The following is a 25,886-nucleotide window of genomic DNA, read 5'->3' as shown; positions in this document are numbered from 1 at the left end:
TAGTTAAACCGTAAAAACTGGTAAAAGCAATATTTTACATAAGTACGTATATACACAAATTAACACTTACCAATTTTCTAACAAATGTGCAATAATACCATGAACTGCAATTTAACAAGGTTTTACATTTTTATATGTGCAATTTCTTTCTTCACATTTTAAGTGGCAACATGTTTTACAGTCAAACATCAACACTTTTTAATATGTATGGCACTCAGCATGGAAAATGAGACAAGGGAGTAACTACATGAAGTTTTAACACAAATAAAATGAATGAAATATTTTCACAGCTATACATAACAACTATGTAAACTCATTTTCAGTTTAAATGTTTTAACGAAACATTAAAGTTACAGAGGAACTACGACTGGGTCAAAGTGCTGGTAAGGTTCTTTAGCGCCACAAAAGCATTAATATTTAATTGCCACTTCAGGTAAAGCCACACCACATTAACAAACCACAATCTAAATTCAAATTCTAATAGTCCCACATTTTGAGTATCTGTCAAATGATTTATACTCAGCTATTGGCTAAGAAATAAAATATGAATAATCTGTAAGCAAACAAATTTAAGCAAAAATTAAAGACTAATAATAATGAATTTAAAACTTTCATGTTGGTGAATCATCTAGGATATGAACATGCTTTGAAAAATATTTAACCAAATTGTCAATGGCACAGTCAAGTAACAAAATACTTTGTGACTTTTATAAAACTACAATTTCTTTGAGCAAACAGTCCATTTAACATCACAATACATACTATTTTTACACTATGTAAGAGAACACATAAACTTAATATTTATACATAAGAAAATATCTACAAGTCGCAAATAATAAATAATCATCTGTAAAATAAAACAGTAGCAGTCTTGAATTCCTTTCTTCTTTATTTGAGTAACTATACTAAATCGCACATTACAGAATCAATCATTTTAGTATACCTTAGAAGTCATACTGATCATACATAATCTTTGATGAATCAATCCTATTAAATTTCAAGCTTTAATAATAATAGTAAAATAATAAAAAGAAAAATGCATGACAAAGCAGAGATGAATTTTTTGTAGGTACTTGGTACTCACATACCAATGATAAACTCTTCACGTGAAATATGATATATGTATCTATATACACTTGCAACACATTCACAAAATAACCATCAACAATTAAGAATATTTAAAAATAAAATAACTTGGAAAATGTCTAAAAATATGTTCAATAATTTTGACTAAAATAATTCAGCAAAGACACCATGCTCTGCAATTACATCACATTGACATGTTAAAATGTGTAACACACTAAGTACATCGGTTTATAGATGGCACTTAACACATGTACCACCTAAGCAGTTATCAAACACATAAGTACTCTACTTCATTGGCGGATTTCTGTGCAAAGTAGTCTAAAGAAAATATATTTCTTCTCATGTGCCCAAGTGGTGTAAAAAACTCCTTACTATGTCTGCATCACTAGCTATATATGGGTATGGTACTCTAAAGCACATGGGTGAGTCAAAATTTCAAAGGTTTTTACTGTAAGAAGCAATGTTTTCAGAAAGATTCTTCTTGATTATTAGCAAGAACAATACCATTATTACAGTGGGACACTGGTTAATTGAATCAGGGGCTAAATTAAATCAACTGCTTTAATGAACCAAATGGTCAAAAACAGAATAATTAATTTATTAAAGATAATTTTCTTTTTAAACACTAACAAATTTTATTTTATACATACATAAAATTTCTACTAAAACAAACCTTTTAAAAATATGCTATTTTAACATAAAAATACACTTTTCTAAAATGCTAAAAAGAAAGAACAACGCTTTTAGAATAACCATCAGCACTTTACCTAATAAAAGTTTTAAATTGTAAATTGTATGGTATAAGAATGTCCTTGAAATTTTTTCATGACCATCTTAATCATTGTACTAATAATATATATTTTTATACGAATTAGCATTTGGTATGTTTTTACTAAATTTAGGTCTCAAATAAAATATTAAAATAAATATTACTGAACAGAAATTTCATAGAATTATAACACGTATAAATACACATATTCCCTGCTATGTATTAATTTTCACATGTTTAATAATCAATAAAAAAATTTAAACAATGCTTTTATGCTGAAAAAATGATAAAAACATTATTAATGAAACACAAAAATTAAAAATTATTGTAATTTTTACAAAAAGCTTTTGTTTTTTTAATGCTATTTTTATCGATTCAATAATCAAGTGTAAGAGACAGATTCAATAAAAATAATTATCAATTAGATTATATAAAATATGTCTCTAATAGATTTGGATCCCAAATAAAACTATCAAAATAAAGATTATTTAACAGAAGCTTCATATAAAAAATATGCAAATTATATGCTATATTTTAGTTTTGACAAGTTTGATACATAAAAATAAGAAACCGATCCAATAAAACAATTTTTATTTTATTTGCAACAAATACACATGTACAGTTAACTAACAAAATAATCTTTCTTATTTTAAAGAGGGACATGCTAAAATTAAAATATTACATAAAGCTAATTTGAAAGTGAAGAAAAAAAAGTGATGATTAGGCATGTTTCTAATAACAATGAAATGTGATTTATACATTTATCTTTGGTTTTTATAAAAAGCATTGATTGAGTTTTCAATATTTGGTCCCAGATTGTGACAACAGCATTCAAACCACCTGCATTCTGCTCCGACTTTTGTAAATGCTTTCTTGTTCCTGAGTTGAGTGTATAACAAATGCATTTTTTTTTTAATATGTACATTTATGTGTAAAAGATTAAAAGAAAGAAGATATGTTTTCACACATTGTAAAATGTTTTCAAAATATTCATGAGTTAACTTTTTTGTATTAAAATGATTCTACTATTTGATTCTACTTTTTCACTGCAAAATGAAAATTTGTGGACACTTTTAAGTGAAGTTTTATATGACTAGCATATTCAGGTTAAGTTCTTCAAAATCATTTTAAAGTATATTTCATTACATATAAATATATTTTTTTTTTCAATGTTTAGACCCAATGTGTTAAACGTGCAACATTTCTAAAGTTCCGTGACTCCTTTCAATTCAAACTTACTGATAAACATATTAAAAGAAAATGTTTGGCTAAAAAAAAGTAATGCATTTAAAGAAAAAAAAACATAAAAGAAAAAAAAAACATAAAAGAAATTTTATCTCATAATGATTAAATCCAAATTTTTACAACTTAATGAACAAAAAATGTTAGAAAATATGTAAATGTCAAAGCAAAAGTTTACAAAAAGATGAATTATTTCTTCATATGAAACTGATTAATTTGTATTCATTGCAGATACATTATTAAAATGCATATTTAGCAAATTTGCAAATAAATTGCATACAGCTGTTTCAGCATTTAAGGAACAACTATTTTAGTGAATAGATCAGAACTGTCTTTTACCTCAGACAGTTCGGATCAGTTCAGCTTCTCCTCATTGCTATGTTCTGAAAGGCATCTAGAAATCAGAAAACAACTGCAAATAATTAATTTACATATATATGCTATTAATATGATTGTTAATAAGATCTGAATATAATTGAATGTTTACATAAATAAATAAGTAATTTTTTTGCATATATTTAGTCAAATTAAGTACTTATTTAAAATTATGTTGATGAAATGAAAATCTTTGTGATTTTTAAATGTTGTGTAATACACCAGACCCCCAAAAAATATTCATGGTAGGACTAATAAATCGTGACTTGACAATAATTCTTCTTTTGTTTTAGTCAGTGATAATAAGTGACTGACAAAAATCAAGGAAAACAAACACAGCATTGTTTTGTTTTTATATATGACCATATTCAAAAAGTAGGAGGCTAATAGAAATGAAAAGTTGATTCACCCAGTGAAGCAACATTGGGCTCCAGAGGTACCATTTAACCCATTTCTCACAGAAGCTACATGGTGCTCTATGGGCATCTTTCTCTGATGGGTTTAATCATGCCATTTAAGAAATGGGTGAATCACAGCAAGTTTTTTCGCAAGTAGAAATGTGCTATTTTACCGGAGATTATAAATCTTCTCCAAGGAGTACTGCAGCAATCTATCTTTTTTTTTTTAATACAAAAATCTAAAAGTGCTACCATTACATAACAAGAGTTTTTTTTCCTCCCCTGAAAACTTGATTTGAATACAGCTTTTAAAAAACTTCCAAAGACACTAATTTAGATTAATTTAACAAATGAAAGATAAATGAATCATGATTTTAGAAAGAACATAGGTTCTGCCTTCAATGGGACTTGCGCCCTTTCTAAAATCAACAATTCAGCTGTTATAAATATATCATGCTCATTTACGGAAAAAATATAACAGTGAGTTTTTCAATGTATATAAACATTAGTATAGTACAATTGTATAACAAAATAATTTTTGAATAATTTGCTCAACATTTAAGAAGAAAAAGTGACAAAAAACGCCATTACAGTTTAACCTCATTATACCATAAATTATACAAGTCAGTGGTTCCCAACTTGAAGCTATCTGCAAACCTCTAAGGATGAAAATGAATTCCAGACTATCCATTTCATTATAAAATACCATTGCATCAATTGTAACTAAATTCAAACGTGATAAATACAATTTTTTTTAAAAGCAAACTATTACTATTAGTTAAGACACTGTTAACACTTAACAGCACAGTTAGATGATAACCAACTACATACTGTCAGTATGACGCCCACAGACTAGCCATGAAGTGTTCACAATTTATTATTACTTTGAAAATGATGTAAAAATGTATTACAATTTTGTTACTGTATGTTCTGATAATTATTATCTTGAAGATAAGTCAATACAAATCTTATCTTCATAAAGACCAATATTTTTGATTAATCTTGTTCAACAAAAGTTTTAGTTTTGATTTAATTACGGGAAAGTACTAGTTTTGTAATAGTCACTAGCCTCAAAGACGAACCACCTGAGGCTCTCACAGACCACTAGTTGGGAATCCATAATTTGAGTAAAACAATATTTCAACCTTAAATGATTTTACATTTCTTTAAAGTTATTAGTATAAGAATATAGGACTTCAAAAATGGATACTTCGTAATTGTACTAAAGAGGTATTTAACGTTTTTGCTTACAGTATTCTTTATTTATTTTCATTTGTATTTCTTTAATCAGAGATGAAAAAACAGCTCAAAACTTTAGAACCAATCCACTAAGACCATAGGAAAATAGTTTTTTAATATTTCCAAAATAAAAAAATAAGCACACAATAACACTTTTATTAGCACATTTTGTTCTAAGATTTTTCCACTTCAACTTTGATAGCCAGTTCCATAATTAAAAAAAAAAGGTGCATGAAGAGCTGCAATTTAACGAAAACTGCCATTAGGTTTCATAAAGTTACAGAAATGTCTTCATATCAATGCTTTGCTCTAACACTGAGTTCATTTTACATTTAACATATTCGAAGTTTATAATTATTACCAAATGGTTCTTTTTGCTATAAAATAGTAAAACAGAGGAGAGGTTTCTTTTAAACAACAAGTATTTCAACAAATAAATATTAACATTTTTCTTGAAATTTTATACCATTTTAATAAGGTGAAAAAAAGAGCATTCTTTTCATATTGTATACTATATAGTCGCCTCAAAGCAACAGTAAGATGTCTTACTGTTATTCTTGGGATTAGGTGTCTTACTAGTGCTCTAAGGCGACGATATGTAACACAGCATTAAAACATTCTTAATTATGTAACTTTTGTTACTAACAACAGTGCATTGAAATGACTTAGATACGTCTGTTTTTTAATAAGTATTAAATATTGCACAAAATTAATACACTAGATTTGTTTTAAGTTATATAATCATATCAATGAAGAACAATAGCAACATTTATAATTTTTGTGTAATAATATTGATAAACTCTAAGAAAAAATTAACAGATATGAAAATGCATCAATTTTGCATTAATAACATGAAGATATACACATTCATTAATATTTCATCTGACACTCAACACAGTTGATAAAGAATTCATAAATCTGTTTCAGATATTAGGTCAAAGAATAGCTTTATGATTGTCCATGTCAAGTACAGAACAGAGATTGCAACTGACTTAAAAGACAGAATTAAAAAAAATATCTATTCAGATCTTAAAAAAACATAATAATGAATTTTCTTTTAATATATTGTAAGAATCTGTAAATTTAAAACACATACACAAGTAATTTCAAAAAAGTAAAGAAATGGCAGCATAAAAGGTATTGTCCCTTAAAAAAAGTCCAGCTGTTAAAAATGTACACTCTACATTTCCTGTACACATTATCAAAGTATTAACCTAACACTTGAAATGAACTAAACTTATCTATATTTCAAATTTTCCTCTTCATTGTTCTATAACAGTGGTGTCCAAACTTTTTCACCTGATTGCCACACCTCATATTAAGATGACTCTTGCGGTCTAGAACACGTAGAAAACTTAACCCTCCCTTCCTCATAAAAACTCTTCTTCAAATATGCATACAAAAATCATTGAAATCGTAGAAAAAATCATTTAAAAAGTTTTTCTTTGAATAATTTTTCAGTTTTAGAATAAGTTGTCAGTCCAGAATTATCGGAAACAGCAACCCAAAATTTTCAGAATTTTCTGAAATTTTGGATCACAACCACCCCTGATTTGGCTCTAAATTTGCAGATAGTGATTAAAAAATGATTAGTTATTTTACAAGTTTCTAAAACAAAAGTTTTCTATTAGTAATATTGAACAGAGAAACAGACCACAAGGATCAGCTTTGCTGGCCACATTTGGCCTGCGGGCAATCTGTTGGGCACCACTGTTCTAAATTGTTTTTTGGGGATTTGAAAATTTCAATTTTATCAGAAATTCTACATTGTCAGTTCTCAGCTTCCAAATGAGGAAAAGTTTTCACGTACAACCTCAAAAGTCAAAAATAAAATGCACTTGCCCACAAAAATTGTAAAAAACCAAACAATAAATTTATTAAGAAAAGATTTTAATGCAATCTCTGTTCAAAAGCATAATCATACAAATTGCACTAGGCTGAGTCTAGTATAAGTCTCCAAGCTACAGTACTTCAGGGAAAAGGGTCCATGCTTGCTAAAGGACTGGTTCTCTCTCATATGTACCCTTATGTAGTTTATGTATATATATACATTCAATAAAACTAGACAGGATTACAAACAGCAAGCAATGCTGTAGTCCTTCGTATCCTGTCAGTGCTATGTACCCCAATTATCAGTACTGAGTTTCTGACGCTTGCCAAGATTGCCCTCATAGTCCAAAGTTGGTGGGTCAGGAGAGGGAGATGCAGAATGGGTGAGAGTGTGACAAGGAGACACGTTCCCATGCACAGAAGGAGGCCTGCGATTGGGCGATGAACAAGGTTCGCTTTTGATCCTCATCGAGAGGGGTGACAACTGGGAACTGTTGGAATTAAGAGTCAAGTGAGGCATGGTGTTCCCGCTGATGTGGAGAGAGTTAGAGCTGTTATAAAAGAGGGAAAAAACAATATTAATGCACTTGCACATAAAAAAACTTATTTACGAATCTACATAGTCACAAACACAAATTTTTAATATAAGCAAAAAGGTGGTAGAATATTTATATTTTGGAGCTGAGTTTTGGGCTAATTTGTTACACAGATGCAAAAAAATAGCACATTTTTCAAAAAAAAAATTAAAAAAGTAGAAAGAATAAATGTTTTTACGCAAACTATATCACAGTTTAGAGCTATGTTTTAAAATTAGACAGCACACAGATAATTACAGTCAATGCTTGTGTTAAAAATTTTATGGCGTCTTGGAAAAACACCAGTGATTAAACAAAGGTGAGAAACATTGATCTCCCCGTTTATGTGAGTTTTTTTCAAAAAAAAGAAGAAAAACATCATGTTAAAAAAATTGCATAAAACATTTTAAGTAGCTCAAAAAAGAAATCAGTTTCAATTCTACTTTTAGGGCAGATTGAATAAAATTAATTCAGTTCAATTCCTCACTCTAAATGGGATAAATAACAAATTACTCAACTAAGAAATATATGTATGCATATTTGCTAAGTGGCCATTGTACTTTTACAATATTTTCAGGAATTTTATACTGGTTTTGAAAACAAGTTCTGTTCAATTCAAAAGCTAAGACAAGAAAAAAAAAAGCGTCACTTTTCAGGATTTTCCCCCTTCTAACATACAGAATAATAATGTAAAAATTAATGCACAAAACAAATGTGAAAATCTCAACAATTTTGCAGACTGCAAGACTACTATAGTTGGGAGGACAAAGAATTACCAAAAAAATTTAAATTGCCAAAATAACATTCAATATAAATGTTTTAAAAGAACTACATTACACTTTTTGTTTACTTTTGCTATGGTTTTTTAACTCATTAAAATAATTTTTGCTAGTTAGCAGTATTTACTGCAGTGCCGACTGTTATACAACAATTGTTTCATAAATAATGGAGAACTCCTTCAAAAATCAAACAGAAAAAAAAAAATCACTTCTGAAATAAGTTTTTTTTTTTTTTTTCGCTTAGAAGATTCAAATGACGTTATCTTGTTTGGAAAATAATGAGATTTTTTGTTCTGATGTTAACCACTGGAGAGCACAGCAAATTTCCTGAAGAATTAAACTTCAAATGCTTCTCCTGTAAAATTTCATTTCTTGGGATTGTGGCACTGTTCTTCCAAGTGAGCAATATATAAAAATAAGAGGGAGAAAGAATCATACTTACTTGCTCAAATTTGCTGAATTAGACCAATTATGAGTAAAATTTGAAGAAGTGAAGTTGGTACTAAGCCCTATTTCTGGGCTTAAATGGAAGTCACCTGAAAGATGAAAAAAAAAGGGAAATTTCTAAAACTCTACATAATTTATACAAAGAAAAGAGAAATCTATCGACTATTTTTGACAACAAATAGTTAGTTTTACATAGTTTTGTTATTTTTCAAGAGGAAAAAATTCAACTTATTTTTGAAAGAAGATTATGAATTTTCTGAAACATATCTTTTCTTTTCTTCCTTTGTGAGGAAACAGCTAGATGAACTTGCAAAAAATCACAAGTATAATATATTACAAGAATTTTTGTAAAAAGTATGTTTTAGAACTCCAAACAGATGCGCTAAACAGACCTTTGCTGCAAATAGGAATACAGTGAAACTTAATTAAGTTGAACCTCGATGAGCCGAAAACTTTGATAAGTCGAAGTGAATATTTATTCCCGTTAAACTGTGGAAAGCTAATGTTATTTATTTTTGTTAAGAGAAATTTCGTTGAGTCGAAATATTGGATTAGTCAATTAGTCGAATTTTATTTCATGACAGTTGAATTTTATTTCGTGACAGTCATCAAACTCATAACTTCATAAGTCAAAATCTTTTCTTCTTTTTTTTCTTCTCCCCAAAAAGTGTGAAAAAAAAAAAAAATCGGCGCCATTGCATTGCATCAAAAGGCGTGTAGACAAAGTATATCAAATAAATCTCTGAAACTGATTATTAGGGAACAAATTGGCAAGGTTTATTTTTTCTTTTCATTTTAAATTATTGTTTACTTCATTTCCCTTACAGAAGAGAAAACTTGCTTATAGGGGAAACCAAGGCTTTGATTAAGGACAGCCCGAAAATGGGACTTAATAAATGATCAAGAGGGGTGCGTACAGTGGCTCCCAAAAGTGTTCGTACACCTACGATTTTCAATGAAATAGGCCATTATCCATTGGTTATAATTAATATTTCGGAACAGGTATTTTATTATAAGATCTATGATCTATTTTTAACAAAACTACATGAAAATTTTTAATAAAACATTAAAACATAATTTTTAAAAAATCAAAAACCAAAAATTGCCGGAAATTTTATCTCACAAAAGTCTTCGTACACTTTGAAAAAATGTCAAAAAATTAGTAAATAATCTAACTTTTTACAAAGTTATTATTTAGTAGAATATCATGCAGTATCAACAACAGCTTTTAAACGTCTTGGAATAGATTTCAATGTTCTTTCTTTCTTTTTTTGTGCAATTTCTGAGTAAGTGTTCAGCCGCACTTCGAGTCTTACTGTTTCTAGTTCGATTTTTGTTTTAATGGTGTATTTTCATAATCTAGCTACCAGATATCCCCAAATATGTTCCATTAAGTTTAAATCTAGCGATTGAGGAGATATTTCTAATCTTAAGGACAATTTTTGAGGCCCAAACGCAAACGTGTGCTTCTTATCGTTTTCTTGATAAAAAACAAAGTTGTTTCCGATTACCAAATTTTGGGCTAATAGTTTAAAATTGTTTTTAAAAATATTTAAATGATCAGCATGATTCATTATTTCATCAAAAAATTCCAAGTTTCCAAGTCCCGATGCTGTAATGCACCCTCACACTAGAACACCTTCACCGTCCTGATTAACTGATCCAACTAAGTTCTTAAGATTAAATTCCACATTTGTTCTTCTATTTACAATTATACAACAATTTAACCCGAAATGTTATAATTATTTTCATCTATAATTAAGACGTTGTTCCAAAACGTTTTGAGCTTATTTATTACTGATATTACGACGGAAAGCGTAAGCTTACTGTTTTTCGCACGAACAAGAAAATTTCTGCGGGAAGAGGTCCCAGATATTCCAGCTAATCAGAGAATTTGGCGAACAGTTTTAGTTGAAAACTAAGCGTAAAATGTTTCATTCAATTCTGCAGAAACTTTTTCAGCACTCAAATGTGCATTTTTCATAATTTTTTTAACTGTAAACCTCCGATCACGCATTGTTAACTTTGCTAGTTGACCTTTTCTTACCATGTTTTCGATCCAGTTCTTGTCTTTAAAGCATTTTATCAAACACTTCACTATAGAATGGTATAAATTACCCAATTTAGAGACATTTCAAACCAATTTACCTCTACTGTGAGGAAAAAATTCAAATTTCGAATGGTTATTGTGGTTTTTTACGAATACCAGCCATTTTAAAGTAAGAAGCCCAATATTAAGGAATAAATAAACAAAAAATTAAAGCCAAATGACTTTTAAGGGTCAACACAATGCAAGAATAATAAAAAAACGACATATGATAATTTTAATCATGAATTTATTCGAAAATATTTCAGTGTACGATGACTTTTGTGGCGTATTTTTTCTCTTTCTCTTCATTTTTTGACAAATTTCAAAAATAAAATCTGGCAATATTTTGAAAAAAACTACTGGGTTTTATTCATAATGGCATAGGTATGGTGTGAAAAAAAATTGGACTTTATATTCGAATTCAGTTTTGCGTTATTTTGTTTTACTACAAAATTTTAAGGTGTACGAACACTTTTGGGAGCCACTGTATGTATGGGATTGCGGAATTCCACTTTTAGTGGAAACAGGGGAGGGAGGATTAAGAACTATTTTTGGGGATTTCACAAAGCTGCTGGTTTTTCCAAGACTGACATTTTTTTTTGCTATAGAAAGTTAATTTTTGCTGTGCCCTTTCATTGATTCCTGAACGTTTAGAATTGAACTTTAAAATTGACTAAGAGAATATTTAAAATTTTAAGCTACCAAGAAAAAGTTGAATTTATTCGATTGTAGCATAGCAAAGAAGAGGAAAATTTCATTGAAGTTTGATGTGCCTCTAAGTTTTCAACAATTTAAAAAAATCAAAAAAACATTTCGATTGATGCTTTTCCTCCCTCTCTGATGCTTTAGAAGTATCCAAGGACTATTTAACAAAAGAACAAATTTCTGGTTAAAACAATGTTGGATAGCAGAATTATTTATTTATTTTTTTTTAAATATGATTTTTTCCTGGTAAGTAAAAATTGTTATATCCAACATAAAGTTATAAATTTGTTTTCAAATGCATTTAAACTCTTGAATACATATTCTACATTAATTATGTCAAGTATGTATTGTCGCCTCAGAACAACAGTAAGACATCTAATCCCAGGAATAACAGTAAAATATCCTATACAGTTGCTTTGAGGTGAACATTTTTTATCTTTGATATATTATTCTATCACTATTTTGCTCATATTATAAATTTAACGAGTGTCAGTGGTGGTTTTTTACATTAATTTATAGTTTTGTTTTTGCATTCGAAAAGACCAATTTTCGATAACTTGGAATTTTTTTTCCCTTCCCTGCAATTTCGACATCAAAATTTCACTGTATATCTAATCTAATACCTTGTGAAGAATATTCTGGCACACCAAAATCTTAAACTTATTTCAGTAAAAAGAGACAAGAAAATACAAGATTCATGACTACAAAGGAGTTTTTGCACAAATCAAAATTGCAAAAAAAAAAAAAAAAGACACTTCATCAAGCATTTACACTTTATCAAATGTATTTATAGTAATAAAAAATATTCATCACAATTACAAAAAAAAACTTTCTTCAGAATGAAAAATATTAGAACAAAGATATTAGAAGAAATAATTGGATTTGTGAAAATATTCAAAATTCGAATTTTGGCGTTTTTATACATCTTAAAGGGCATTTTTATGGATTGCTATCTTTATGCCATTGGAAATTTTTTGGCACTGGGTTGGCAAAAACCCGGGTTTTTTTTAAAAAAGCCCATGGACCCAGGGTTTTTTGGGTTTTTTTAAATAAAACCCAAAAAAACCCAACTAAAGCTGGGTTTTTTAAAAGAAATGTGGGTTTTTTTGTCTTTTTTTAGGGAAAATGTAGGGTACTTGTAGCATATTGTAGCGTAAGTATATGAACAAAGCACAAGAATTGTCTTGGGGTAAAAAAAGCTGGAAAACTAGTTAAAATTCAGCGTTTTCTGAAGAAGAGTATGAAAGACGACGAAACCCAAGAATGGTGAAGTTTCAGATTTTTTAGTTTCCATGATTACCAACAGTTAAGGCAAAATTACTTCTTGAGTGATAAAATCTATTGTTCGTTTTTAATTACTACTATTTTTTTTTTTGCATTTTACTTTATTGTATTTCATTTTTTTTATGCAAAACTACTGTAGAACCTCAAGTAGTTTAAATCCCTATTTACTGAATTCCAGCTTAATCAAGACATTTCTTTGAATTTTATGTTGCCTGTTTTTCTATTTCTGTGTACAGATTAAGAAATATTAAACTTTTTTGTAAGATAATGAAAATACTGTACATCCTATTCTGTTTTCTGTCCGACCATTTGTAAAACCTGTTAATTTCTAAAAAAAATATAACTTGTTAATTCGAAATTTGTGACGTGTCGGGTTGCAGAAAATAATTCACATGAAAGCCTTTTAGCTAGAGTAGTTTCCTCTGTACAATCTACAAATATTGAGAAAACCAGACGTGACAGGACTTAGTCAAGATAATTTGATTATTTATTGACCAGTTAAAGATAAAAATTAAATATATATTTTTTAAATCTTTGAAGTATTTTTAATGCCGTTAAGAGTTAAGAAATACTATTAAAGTTCAAAATTCATTTTTTATGTCCATTGTCTGTGGTGAAGAACAAATAAAATAGAAGTTTAAATTGTAAAAGTATTTAAATTAATTACTTTTTTAAAAAACTTCTCAAAAAATTTAAAAAAACCCAAAAGTGGGCTAAATAATGGGTTTTTTTAAATGGGTTTTTTCAAAAAAACCCATTGGGTCCAACCCAATTGGGTCCAATCCGGCCAACCCTGACTGTATACCTGGTTACTGCCAAGGCAAATGGGGTAAGTGTCCTTGGTCCCTACTTGAAGGGACACCCCAAACAAACTCATAACTTAAGAATAAAATGATTTAAACAAATATAAATAGTTTTACATGAAAGACAAAGAAAAAATGGTGTTTAATAACCTACAAACATTCATTTCTTGAAAATAGGGGAGAGTGAGGATATTTGATTTCCTGGAAGACTAGTTTCCCTCTCAAACCTTGACCCCCCCCCCCCACTACTAAAACACAATTTTAATACTGGTAACATTATTTGAGAAGTCATGTTAGGTTTTACATACCCAAGTATCATATGACCCAAAAATAATGTTTGCCCCACCTGGTTTATGTCAGTCCATAGTCACCATTACCTTATTTACATACCCTCTCATTTGACTGTAGATTTTAGGGACAATTGTCTTCAATCTTCAAGCTAATGGAGATTTTTATGGATTACTGTCCTTTTCTTATAGGTACTTTAACTAATTTGTTCTAATTTGTTTAAGATATAATATTAGACATTAGCCACAGGACTTCATTTCTTTTCCCCACCAGGCAATGATGCAATATTCGAGATAGTGTATGAGAGGCTATGTAGCTAATCATACACAAGGATCGATACACTTGATATACAAGGTTAAAATTGGGTCACTTTTAAGTTTGAGTCAAAAGTAGTAGAATTCCTGCCAGATGACTGATTTCTAGCCAAGAAGTTGGAAGAGGAGCAAAATGCATAAAACATAGAATACCGTATTTTCAGGATTAAGCGCCCTCAGGAAAAAAAAATGTAAGCGCTGCACCCAGTGTAAGAGCCGCACCTGGTACAAGTGCCACACCGCCATAAGTGTGCACCCAACATTAAACAACTTAAAAGCAGTGGCGGATCACCGCATAGGCGCATGAGGCGCTAGCTGGGGCCTCCAGAAAAGCAGGGGGCCTCGGAGCTGCGAACTGGCCTATCCTCAAAACCAAAATTTTTGTGTTGAGAATTTGTCGTGGAAAGCCATAATTTTGAGTGGAAAATGTTCAAAACTCATGAAAATTGATATTTAATCATGAATTTTAGGCGCGGGCTGATTGCTTTTAATAGGGCCCCCTGAGTCTTAGAGGGCCCCTGGCTTCAGGTGCCTTTGTTTGGATTTTCCCTAGAGTTTGGATTTTCTTTTTTCTTCCCACAATTTCAGCATAAAATTGTCTTTGTAAAATACTCGACAAAATTATTCTGATAAAATACACAGTTAGTCTTGCCAGCAGGCCCGGATCTGCGTACCCGCAAACCACGCAGTGCAGGGGGGGGGGGACACGACTTGAAAGGGCCCAATGTCCCAAGAAATTGAAAAATAGTAATAAATAAAAAAAACACTAGCACTAAGTTCTTATTAACTGTACGAATGTACACACTGTTGGTCTCTGGGGAGTGGCCCTACAGAGTTTTTGCAGGGGGCCCCAAAATTTATACATCCGGGCCTACTTGCCAGAAGAACTTTTCCCGTTCCAATGAGTTCTTTGACCACTTACAAGTCGCCTTCGTCTGAGTAAGGAGTATGCAAAAAAAAGTACTATTGATATACACATGAAGATACTTGCTTTAATTGGAATAGCCGTATAGCTAGGAAGTGTCGAGAGGGGGTAGAGTGGGGTGAGACCCCCCCCCTCTTCCCAAACAAATGATAACCAGTCGTCATTTTTGTGTCAGTATTATATCAGTCCTCAAAATATACCAATCGTCATTTGTGCGATTATGCCCGAATCGGTGTTTCTCTAAATAATAAGGGAGCAGGCAGCAGGATTTACAACATGGGTTGTAAAACTCGACCTCTTGGAATGGTCACTCTTCTTGACTAACAATTATATTCCCTTTCCTTATCTAGAATGCTGAAGGGAGAAGAGACAGATCTGTGGGGGGTCCAGATCGAAGTCGTTTTCACACGCTGGGCACAGCGCACAGCTGTGTTTTCCTTGTTTTCTTTCTTTACTTTTTGCTAAATTTCCCACTTTCCCACCAGTGACCAACCCGTAACAAAATAATAAGATAAATAAATACCTTTGTGCTGAATAGTAAAGTCAGAACAAACAACGTAAGTAGAAGCACAAATTTGTAAATTACAGCAGACACGTGTTTCGGCGTTACAGGGAACGCCTTTTTCAATGCAAAAAATAATGAGCTTATGGATGAAAAGACATCCGACAAAAGCCAAGAGCAGATAAGCATGCAGCTTAAAAGATAAAAACAGCGGATTAGCCAAACACCAATGACAAAGTTATAAACCGATCAGGAACCAATAGGAATGCAAGCAAAGGCCAGGAGCTTTCTCTTAGGTACGAACCCAGAAAGAAAGAATTCAATTGGACAAGGATTAAGCCGAAGCTTAAACAAAAAGAAAAGAAATTGTCAGTAACCGTGAACCGCAAGAAAGGAAAAGCAGAATGGAAAACCATGAAATAAAATAAACAGAAACAAAAATATTCGAAAAAAGGAAAAATAAAGATAAATAGAAGAAAATTGGGGGGGGGGTGTCAATCAAGACAAAAAGGTAAAAATAAACAAAGGAAGATAGATAAAAATGAGTGGGAAAAAAGGGGGGTATTAAAGATATGGGAGCCAAATGTTAGAAAAATATGGAACTGAACTAAGATAAGTTCAGTGTATTTTTAATTCCATGTTCTTTGTCTTTTACTGAAAACATATTGGTTATAATGAAGCAATCCAAAGCTTTTGTTTCAAATTCACTCCAAGATAAAATTTCGTAAGCGGAGGTTTTCTTATAGTTTTAGTTGCCATAAAAAACAATTATTCATTTGCGTCTTTAAATGATTTATCTGGAATTTACAGGGGTATTTTTGATGATTCTGAGATACCAAAAAGTATCAGATTATCTGATAAAAAGAAAAATGCAATAAATTTTGGACTTGCACCTTGCACTCTACTTTAAATCCCTCCTTCTTAAGGACATTTTTTCAACAACAACAAAGCGAGTTGACAGACGCAATTGGAAATATGTACATTTATTTTTACTTCATTTCATACTGATCACTGTGTAAAAGAATAAAAGATTGAATGCCTTGTATTGTAATTTCAAGATTGAATTTGAAACGTTTTATCATCCACTGCGAAAATCAAGCTTATACATTACGTTTAAGTTTTAAAAAAACACTTGATATCTGTTGTCCTAAAATTTTATCGAAATTATATCCTAAAATTTTTGAAATCACCACTCCGTCCCCTGTAAATGCCAGAAAAGGGGCTCGGTGGATCTCTCCCCCTGTGCTGACTAAATTACGATAGGAAGCAAAATTTTTCACTGTAATGTTTTTTTTTTGGGGGGGGGGGGCAGAAATGTCGTTTTTTCCCTTTTAAATAAGAATGTAACTGTCCCTCCCCCCCAAGCTTGTTCGTTTATTCAAAAAATAAAAAAAGTTATGATTTCCAGCATTGTTAATATTAGTAAGACTCTATCGTTTTTGTTGTGAGGGCCTCAGGATCAGGCTGCGCCTGGGGCCTCACAATCACATGATCCGCCACTGCTTAAAAGCACAATTAGTATTAAAGAAAACTGGAATAAAATGTAAATAAATGAAATATTTTAAATTCTCGATAGTATTTTTAATTAAAGTTAATGAAATATTTCTAAAAATCCCCGTTTTGCACTTTTGTCTCCGACATCCCTAGATCGATTGGCTATCCCTTTCGCGCATAAGGGTTGATTCATCCGATCTTCAATGGAAAACGCATCTCTCGTCAACGCCAAACTCTCTGGCAGTAGGATGATTTCCAATTGCTTTCGCCTCTGTGATTACCTGTAACTTAAAGGCTGCAGTACAACTTTCAAATCGCTTAAGAACTATTACAAAAGCAACTGGGTGAAAAAATTCCTTAGAAAAAGTTTTGCTAAGTATGCATGAACGACAACAATAGATGTGGCAATATGAGTGAATAAAATTAGAGCTAGGAGACAGAGAAACAAGTTTCCAATTAGGTTGCTTGACCACCGCAAGCAACCCACATTTGCGAGAGGGGTGGAAAATCCCCTTTACAAAACTGGAACGTCCATCCCCCTCCCCTACTAGTACTTTTTCACACAATGCTCCTCTCCCTGACCCAATCTCCCCCCTTCGCTTTGAATGGGCTTGCTCGCCCACGTGATTCAGCATTTCTCTCCTCAGTGAAACACGTGCAATCGCTGACTCACTTCCTCTCCCCCCTCTTTGCTTTACATATCGCCTAAGGTCGAAGGATTTTGCAAAATAAAAGGAAACGATCTGGTGCCATCTATTCTAAACTTAGAACTTTTATTTTTTAACTTGGAAAAAAAAACACTGTATCCGCCGCACCCATTATATGCGCTGCACGGGCAATTTTTGTACTTTTTTTCTTGTATGCGGCGAGGCACTTATTCCTGAAAATATGGTAAGCTTTTAGTTTTTTATGGCCTTAAATTGTGCATCCTTCAAAAGCCATTCTGGATGCACAGTTTATAAATTATAACGCAAAAAGTGAAGGAGGAGGAATCTTATGTTTGAATAGGAGGAGTATATCTGAAGGAGTAATATATCTGAAATAGGAGGAGTCTTCAGAACTTATTTTCATACAGAAATTGCCTGAATTCTTCCAATGCGTAAAAATGAACTTCAAGCTGAAAGAAGTGCAGAGGTTCAGCTCCTAGGAGCTCTTGTGAAAATTAAGCCCTGTGAATATCTTAAGATGAAAAGGTAAAGACCTTAGCTTACTATGTAAGAATTTCTAATCATTTTCAGTTACTCAGCATTATAAAAAGAAGCCTACGTTTTCATAACTTAAGAGAGAGAACATCTCTATTAGATATAAATACTTAAAGATACTTACTTGAATTAAAAGAAGAAAGATTGGACGGATAGCTGGACACATTGTTGGGAGTAGATACTGATACTAATGGGGTAGAGCGAGTATTCTGTAAAGCAATGAGAAATAATCATAAGAGAAGTATGGCTCTGGGAAAAACATAATTCAAAACAAATTAAAAGGCATGTGACATTAAAGCAATCTGCAAAACATTCAAAGAAACAGATCTAAATAGTAACAACTATCAAAATGTGAGTTTTGTAACTCTTAATTTTTAAGGAGTTAGTTAATAGTTGCTGAATTAGGCACTATAGCGACAGATTTGAATGCACATGTCATTTTGCCTTAAAATTTTTACAAATTTTTTCAGGAAACATCGAAAAAATAAAGATTAGATCTCATAGAATAAAATAACCTGGGAAAAATTGAAAAAAAAAAAAAAATGTTTTTTGGGCAAATTTGGAAAATTTTCTGACTTTTTCCCTGACATTTTTAACTATATCATTTTCCCTAACAATTCCAGGTTTTCCCGGAGCGTACGAACCCTGCAGACAATGACATTGTAGAAATGGTTGTGCAAGAAGAAACACCAGAATATGGGAGCAGAAGGAGATCCACAGAAAATCTCATCCCACACTCAGAAGGATTTAAAATGATTGAGGCAGGGTTTGAATATACACGTCAGCAAGAGGAAGCGACTCCTCTGCTTGTTAAGTGAAGAGACATTGCTTCTCGTAAAAGGACTAAAAAGCAAAAATCAGTCATACATCAAGGACTTTTTCTCAAAATAAAACTGAATATGTTTCTATTAAATACAACAGTAAGTACTACTTCTGCTTTTGTTATTTATCTAAAATATGTCATTACATATATGTTTTAAATTAAGTAGGGGATGGAGTAGGAAGATGAAACTCCATCCTATACGGATTTTTTGTTATCTGCTTGTGTAAGTGAAGAGACATTGTTTCTCGTAAAAGGACTAAAAAGCAAAAACAGTCCTCCATCAAGGACTTTTTTTCAAAATAAAAACTGAATATGTTGCTATTAAATAAAACCGTAAGTACTACTTCTGCTTTTGTTATTTATCTAAAATATGTAATCACACATGTGTTTTAAATTAAGTAGGGGATGGAGTTAGAAGATGAAACTCAGTCCTATACGGATATTTTGTTATCCGGACTGCCATTCCGCCACATTAGTCCGGATAATCAAGAGTCTACTGTATATATATATATATATATATATATATATATATACACAAAATGTGACAAAGCAAAAATAAGATGGTTAAATTATTGAGAACCACAGAGTATGCTGGTATAATGATATGCCATGTGCGATTGAAGATGTAAAAAAAGGGACATATAGGGAGGGAGATGACATATTGAATGCATGTAGCAGTTTTTACCCTCTGTGACATACCTTAGATCTGCTTATATGAGTACCATTACAACACCATATTTCTCATTTTGAACAAAGTGGTATTATTGAAGTTTTAACATTTTTAAGGCATTTTAGTTCATTTAAATTTAATTCATTACCACAGGAGAAGATGAATGAGGGGCAGCAGGGATGATGACATGAAAATTCGGCCTTGCAGGGGAAGGTTGCCGACTATGTCTTCCGTCTACACTACCATCAGGGGAAATGCTACCAGGAATTGAACAAGGAGAACTTCCTCTTTGGTAGCCATTGCTGCCTCTGCTAACATCAAGCAAGTTACCTAAAAGATTTTTTTTTTTTTTTGATTGCATTAGGGATTCCAGAAATACAATAAATATAACCACAAGGACAAATATATGCACTTTAAAATCTAAAACAGAGAAATTCGGTTACACAAAAATGAGAATATATTAGTTCTGTCTAGGATTGTTGGCACTCACTGTTGCTATTTTCAAAACAAAACACTTCTTCTTTTTGTCTCTTGTAAATTATTTCCCACCTCAAAATAGAGATGGATTAAATTGATTTAAAAATAAGAAACTGAAAAAAAAAGGCGGGGGAGGTGACTGATCGGCAATAAGAGGTGCAAGAAATTAAAATGAAAAACTTTGAAAATAGCAAGCTTAGCAGTACTTACAGATAGGGCTTATTTTCTAGCAAAATCAATAAATAAACTCAGAATATGTACATGTGTAACTTTTTTCTGCATCATCCTACCTTAGTGTTACATGTATACATAGTAAGATAAAAATATAAAGTATCTACGCACATAGCTCAAAACTTATCTGCGGGAATTAAAATCAAAAAACAGTAGGTAGATAAAATCATGCCTTTTGCTTTCAATTGTGTATTTGCGAAAGCAATAAAAAACATTTTTCATTAATTCCTCTTCAAATTTTGAAGAAGTGTTTAATATCAGGGATGTGCCGATTAAAACTCGCTTCTGGAGCAATCTTGGGAGCAGGAAAATGGTGGGTTTGGAGCAGCTTGGAGAAGTAAAACGGGGAATTTGGAGCAGCCTGGAGCAGTAAAATTGCATATTTGGTGCAGCTTGCAGCAGCAAAAATTTAAATTTTGCATCAGTTTGGAGCAACTATGTATATTTCACACACAGAAACATGTGTGACATGATAAAATAACAAAAAAGGAGACTAAGGATACAAAACTACCATAACTCCAACTACTAATTTATTATTGTTGCTATTATTATTATTTTTTCTTTTCTTGTCTAATATTTTTCTCAAAAGGGTCATTCCATGTCAAATCAACGAGCCTCACAACTTGACCATCACGAATTCCAACAAATTTCAGGGGATTGATTATATATATAAAATGATACAGAAAAATATTTTTTTTTTTCAGATTTTTAAGTAGCCCGGTTTTTTGTGTAGGGCTATGTAAAAAAGGGGGGAAAATACAAAAAACGAGGTTTTGGTTATTACAAAAAGTTAATTTTCTCAGCTTATATTGGAGCTAAAGAGTTCATTTTGGTTTTATTTTAAAGCTTTTGAAATGGGCGTTTATAGGATATGTCACATTATAAGTTTTGGGGTCATTAATATTTCAAGGTCACGTGACCTTGAATATTTCAAAACGTGTATCTTTTAAAAATCTGAAAAAAAATATATATTTTTTACCTACTAATGCCCTGTATATGTGGAAAAATTTTCATAATGGTATTGCAATGGGATCATGGTAAAATAAAATAGTGAACATATATCTACTTACTACTTAAATGCAATTTGTAGCATTTCCGAAAATATTTACAGAAGGACACAAGTTATTTTTAAAACTTTTGGTTAGCATTGTCCATTTTTTCCTTCGACAAGCTATAAACTCTTCCTGTAGGATTTATCCTGGGATCCACTTTTGATATTACATCATCTACAGGTACATTCAGAATATCCTCTACGTCTGGATAGTAAAAGGAATATGAAGGTCCATGTGGATGCAAGAATTTTATCTTAAATGTTTGATTTTCTTCATCAGAGTCTAAAACGCAACCTAACCACCAATGTCCATCATACCTGCAGATTAAAAACCCGATCATTTCTGCGAATTCAATATAATCCCGAGCAGCTCTTACATATTCTATTCTTGAATTTTTTGAAAATGAAAATATTTTGACTTCCATGAGATTCATGTTCAGTGGAATAAAAGAATGGAGTTTCTGAGTACGTGATATTCTTCTTGCAGTCATTAACCTGTTTTTCAAAGTCTCCTCTTCTTGTTTATGTTCTTCAGTTGTACTATATTGAAAATGCATTGTCTTAATGTGATCTTTTGCCCATTTATACAGCTATCGAGGAGTCATAATTTGGTCATACTGTATCATTTGAAGACTAGTTCTCGCTGCTAGTCTTTTCACAGTGCCTCCTACACCATCGCATGCACTTTTGCCGTGTGATGTTGCAAAAAAGTGCCATTGTGCTTTAATACCAAAGTCTAACTCATGGTAGCAGAGATTCAGAAAATTAAATCAATTTTTGTACTGAGAAGCAGCACCATCACTATAGTAATACATTAAGTTTGGTTTTGTGTTATAGTGAGATTGCATGAAAGAAATTAGATGTTTGAAAAAGATGGACTGCTGTTGTGTCATGTACAAGGCAATCAGAAATTATTACTAGAGATGTATTCACTACTGTTTTGTGGAAGCGTCCTGAAAATAAATGGTGAAGGGGTGAATTGTAGCTTGAGCATTGTTCCAATGGAAACCTTGAGCAGCATCCTGGAGGATAAAAGAATAATTCTCTGCAAAGTCGCAGATTACAAGGTATTCACCTTCTTTTAACGATTGTTTTAGATGCGTGAGATAGCTCGATTGTTGACTTGCAAGAAATGAGTGAAGAAGAAGTTTTGGGAGATTTTCAAAAAATATATTGATGAATTCTTCAGTAGTTTTCACTAATGTCTCCAGAGATGTTCTTTTTTCAACTTGTGTCCACTGTTTTATATGTGATATTTTCAACGCAGTTGAATTCAAAAGCTTCTTCGATTCTTTCTTTGACTCGTTCAAACCCAGGACAATTTATACAGTTTCCAAAGTGTGAGGACTCTCCTCTTCTCTATTCGGCGGCGCTAGTGTCGCGCCTTCTCTATGTACTTTAACTTCTATCTTGTGCTTCCGGAACGCAGAGCAGCGCCATGTTTAATACTGTAAATACGTGTATATTCGAATAAAGTAAATTAAGTGTTTCTATCATATTTGTGCTATCCAGTAACATTGCCTCTTCAATTATATGACGGTCACCACAGTTAGTTGGCGACGATGGAAGAAAATAAGGAAGAAATGACCAAAGAAAGGTAAAAGTTACAATTCGGCGAAATCGAAAACAGCCGTCAATTCGTTTCAACATTGAAGATTCTCCAGGTACTCTTATTTGTTTTTTCTTTTCAAACTGTGACTTTATTTTCAAAATATGGATGCTGAACAGTTCAATACATTCATGGCTGCATTTACCCAGCAGCAACAGGCAATGTTAGCACAAATCGAAAAGCACTTGTCGAAAGAACATTCGAATGAAACTTCAATAAATTTAGTCAATGTATCTCCGTTCGAGAATTTTGATTCCAAACGCGAAAAATTTTCATGCTATTTAGAACGTTTTGATAATTACTGCACTATGAAAGGCGTTACTGACAATGAAAAAATTTCTCAACTTTTATGCGTGTCCATAGGTTCGACACACTACAACAACTTAGCAGCTTTCCTTGGACCGGAAAAGCCTGTCAAGCAGCTAGAATACGAGAATTTAGTCAAAGCATTTAAACAAATGTTGATACCAAAAAGGAATGTTGTTGTTTCGCAGCATTATTTTCTAAATATTTACCAAGAAGATCGTCAATCGATTGCAGAATTTGTCGCCGCTTTACAGCGCGATGTAGCCGACTGTGAATTCTCAGTAAAATGTGAATGTGAAAAATCTGTCCAAATTACAGATGTGTTCCTACGTGCACAATTCATTCGTGGCCTACGTGACGATTGGTTGCGTGAACAAATATTACAGTCGGATAAAACAACCTTCGATGATATTCTGTCAAAAGCAATTGCTCTCGAAGCTTCAAAAATCGAAAGTAAAGAACTTACACAAAAAAATTCTTCACGTCAAACGCCATTTGATACTAATAAAATTTCCAGTTCTTCTACACGTCCACGTCAAAAAAATCGTTCCAGTTCTTTATCTAATTATCAAAGGCAAAAACCGGATTATAAAGCTCTAGGCATAGAAAATCTTTGCATAAGATGTGGCAGGAATAACCATAAAGTGAAAGAATGTAAAATCAATAAACAGAAATTGAAATGCGGATCCTGTAAAAAAATAGGACACGTCAGCAAAGTCTGTATTACAACTCTACTAAAGATGCCACGCCAGCCAGGTAATTCCAGTTCCATGAATTCTCTTCACACTGTTACGCCTGAAGCATACAATCAAGAAATGACATACGGGATTAATTCTATAGACTGCTCTTCTACACAATTTAAAGTCATTGATTTATTCGAAGTTTCTCAGGATACTGACAAGTACATAGTTCCTGTTCATCTCAACGGGAAGTTACAAAATTTTGAAGTCGATTCCGGAGCCAAATTTTCACTATTGTCAGAGACTGATTTCAATCGCCTAAATTTAAATTTACCCTTAGAAAATTCTAATATTGCATTTCGCACATATTCTGGGGATATCATTCAATCTAAAGGAAAAGTACATGTTAATGTTGCATTCCGAGGCAAGAAAATTTTTGGAGAACTTCACATCGTTCCAGCAGGATGTGCGGCTCTTCTTGGTCGTCAGTGGATTCGAGGATTAGGAATTGATCTTCAACAAATAGACGCAGATACATCGAATACTTCAGTTCAACGATCACCTGTTCACCAGGTTAATCCTATCAATGCACTCATGGATAAATTTTCACCACTTTTCGAAGAACGAGTCGGATGTGTTCCCAATTTCAAAGTTTCACTTCAACTTCGAGATGGAGTAAAACCCGTTTTTACAAGGGAACGCGACGTTCCTTATGCTCTCCGGGAACGTGTCAACAAGGAGTTGGACTCTCTGGAAGCAGACGGAGTAATATCCTTAGTTCCTGCAAGTGACTGGGGGTCGCCATTGGTAGTAATTCCCAAACCAAATGGTGGTGTCCGGTTATGTGTCGATTACAAATGTGGTGTAAATGAACGTCTAATTCAATCAAATCACCCAGTAAGAAGAATAGACGATGTATTTCATAGCCTCCGTAATTCCAGATATTTTTGTAAATTAGACCTTTTCAAAGCTTACCTTCATCTAAATGTTGACGAGGACAGCAGCATGGATCCAAACCATTTCAACACATCGTGGTACCTATCGCATGCATAGGCTTAGTTTCGGAATCAAGACGGCTCCATCCGAATTCAATCGCATTCTTTCTCAAATTCTTAAAGATCTACCGAAAACAGAATCATATTTCGACGATATCATTGTACACGGAGAAACACTAGAAGAATGCACTAAGAATTTAGAATTTTGCTCACAAAGATTGTATGATTATGACCTACACCTAAACGATTCGTATCCCATCCTCGTCGCCAACTAACTGTGGTGACCGTCATATAATTGAAGAGGCAATGTTACTGGATAGCACAAATATGATAGAAACACTTAATTTACTTTATTCGAATATACACGTATTTACAGGATTAAACATGGCGCTGCTCTGCGTTCCGGAAGCACAAGATAGAAGTTAAAGTACATAGAGAAGGCGCGACACTAGCGCCGCCGAATAGAGAAGAGGAGAGTCCTCATAGTGTCTATCCATCCATGGGAACTTCCAGCAAATAATTGGGACAGAATTCACATCGACTATGCTGGTCCGTTCGAAAATTACTACTTCTTGGTGTGTGTCGATGCCAAGTCTAAATGGGCAGAAGTTGAAGTTATCAGAGATGCCCCAACAAGTTCTAAAACTATCCATCTACTTGAAAAAATTTTCTCTTCTCATGGATATCCATATGTTATT

At 32.3% G+C, this 25,886-nt stretch overlaps 1 protein-coding gene across 1 annotated transcript in view; it reads right to left on the bottom strand.

The window, feature by feature from the left end:
- Positions 1-7,023: 7,023 nt before the first annotated feature.
- LOC129222653 (myocyte-specific enhancer factor 2C-like) overlaps positions 7,024-25,886 on the bottom strand; it is a 150,853-nt gene continuing 131,990 nt past the window's right edge. The window contains exons 6-9 of the mRNA XM_054857183.1: positions 19,988-20,169; positions 18,471-18,555; positions 8,736-8,829; positions 7,024-7,490 (exon numbers count right to left, since the gene is read on the bottom strand). Coding sequence (XP_054713158.1) covers positions 7,226-7,490; positions 8,736-8,829; positions 18,471-18,555; positions 19,988-20,169 — 626 coding nt within the window. The 3' untranslated portion in view covers positions 7,024-7,225. The remainder of the gene's footprint in view (positions 7,491-8,735; positions 8,830-18,470; positions 18,556-19,987; positions 20,170-25,886) is intronic.

This window comes from Uloborus diversus, chromosome 5 (assembly GCF_026930045.1).
Source record: "Uloborus diversus isolate 005 chromosome 5, Udiv.v.3.1, whole genome shotgun sequence".
Classification (NCBI taxonomy): Eukaryota; Metazoa; Arthropoda; class Arachnida; order Araneae; family Uloboridae; genus Uloborus; species Uloborus diversus.
Note: the sequence above shows the minus strand (reverse complement) of the source record. Positions and strands in the feature narration are given on the sequence as shown.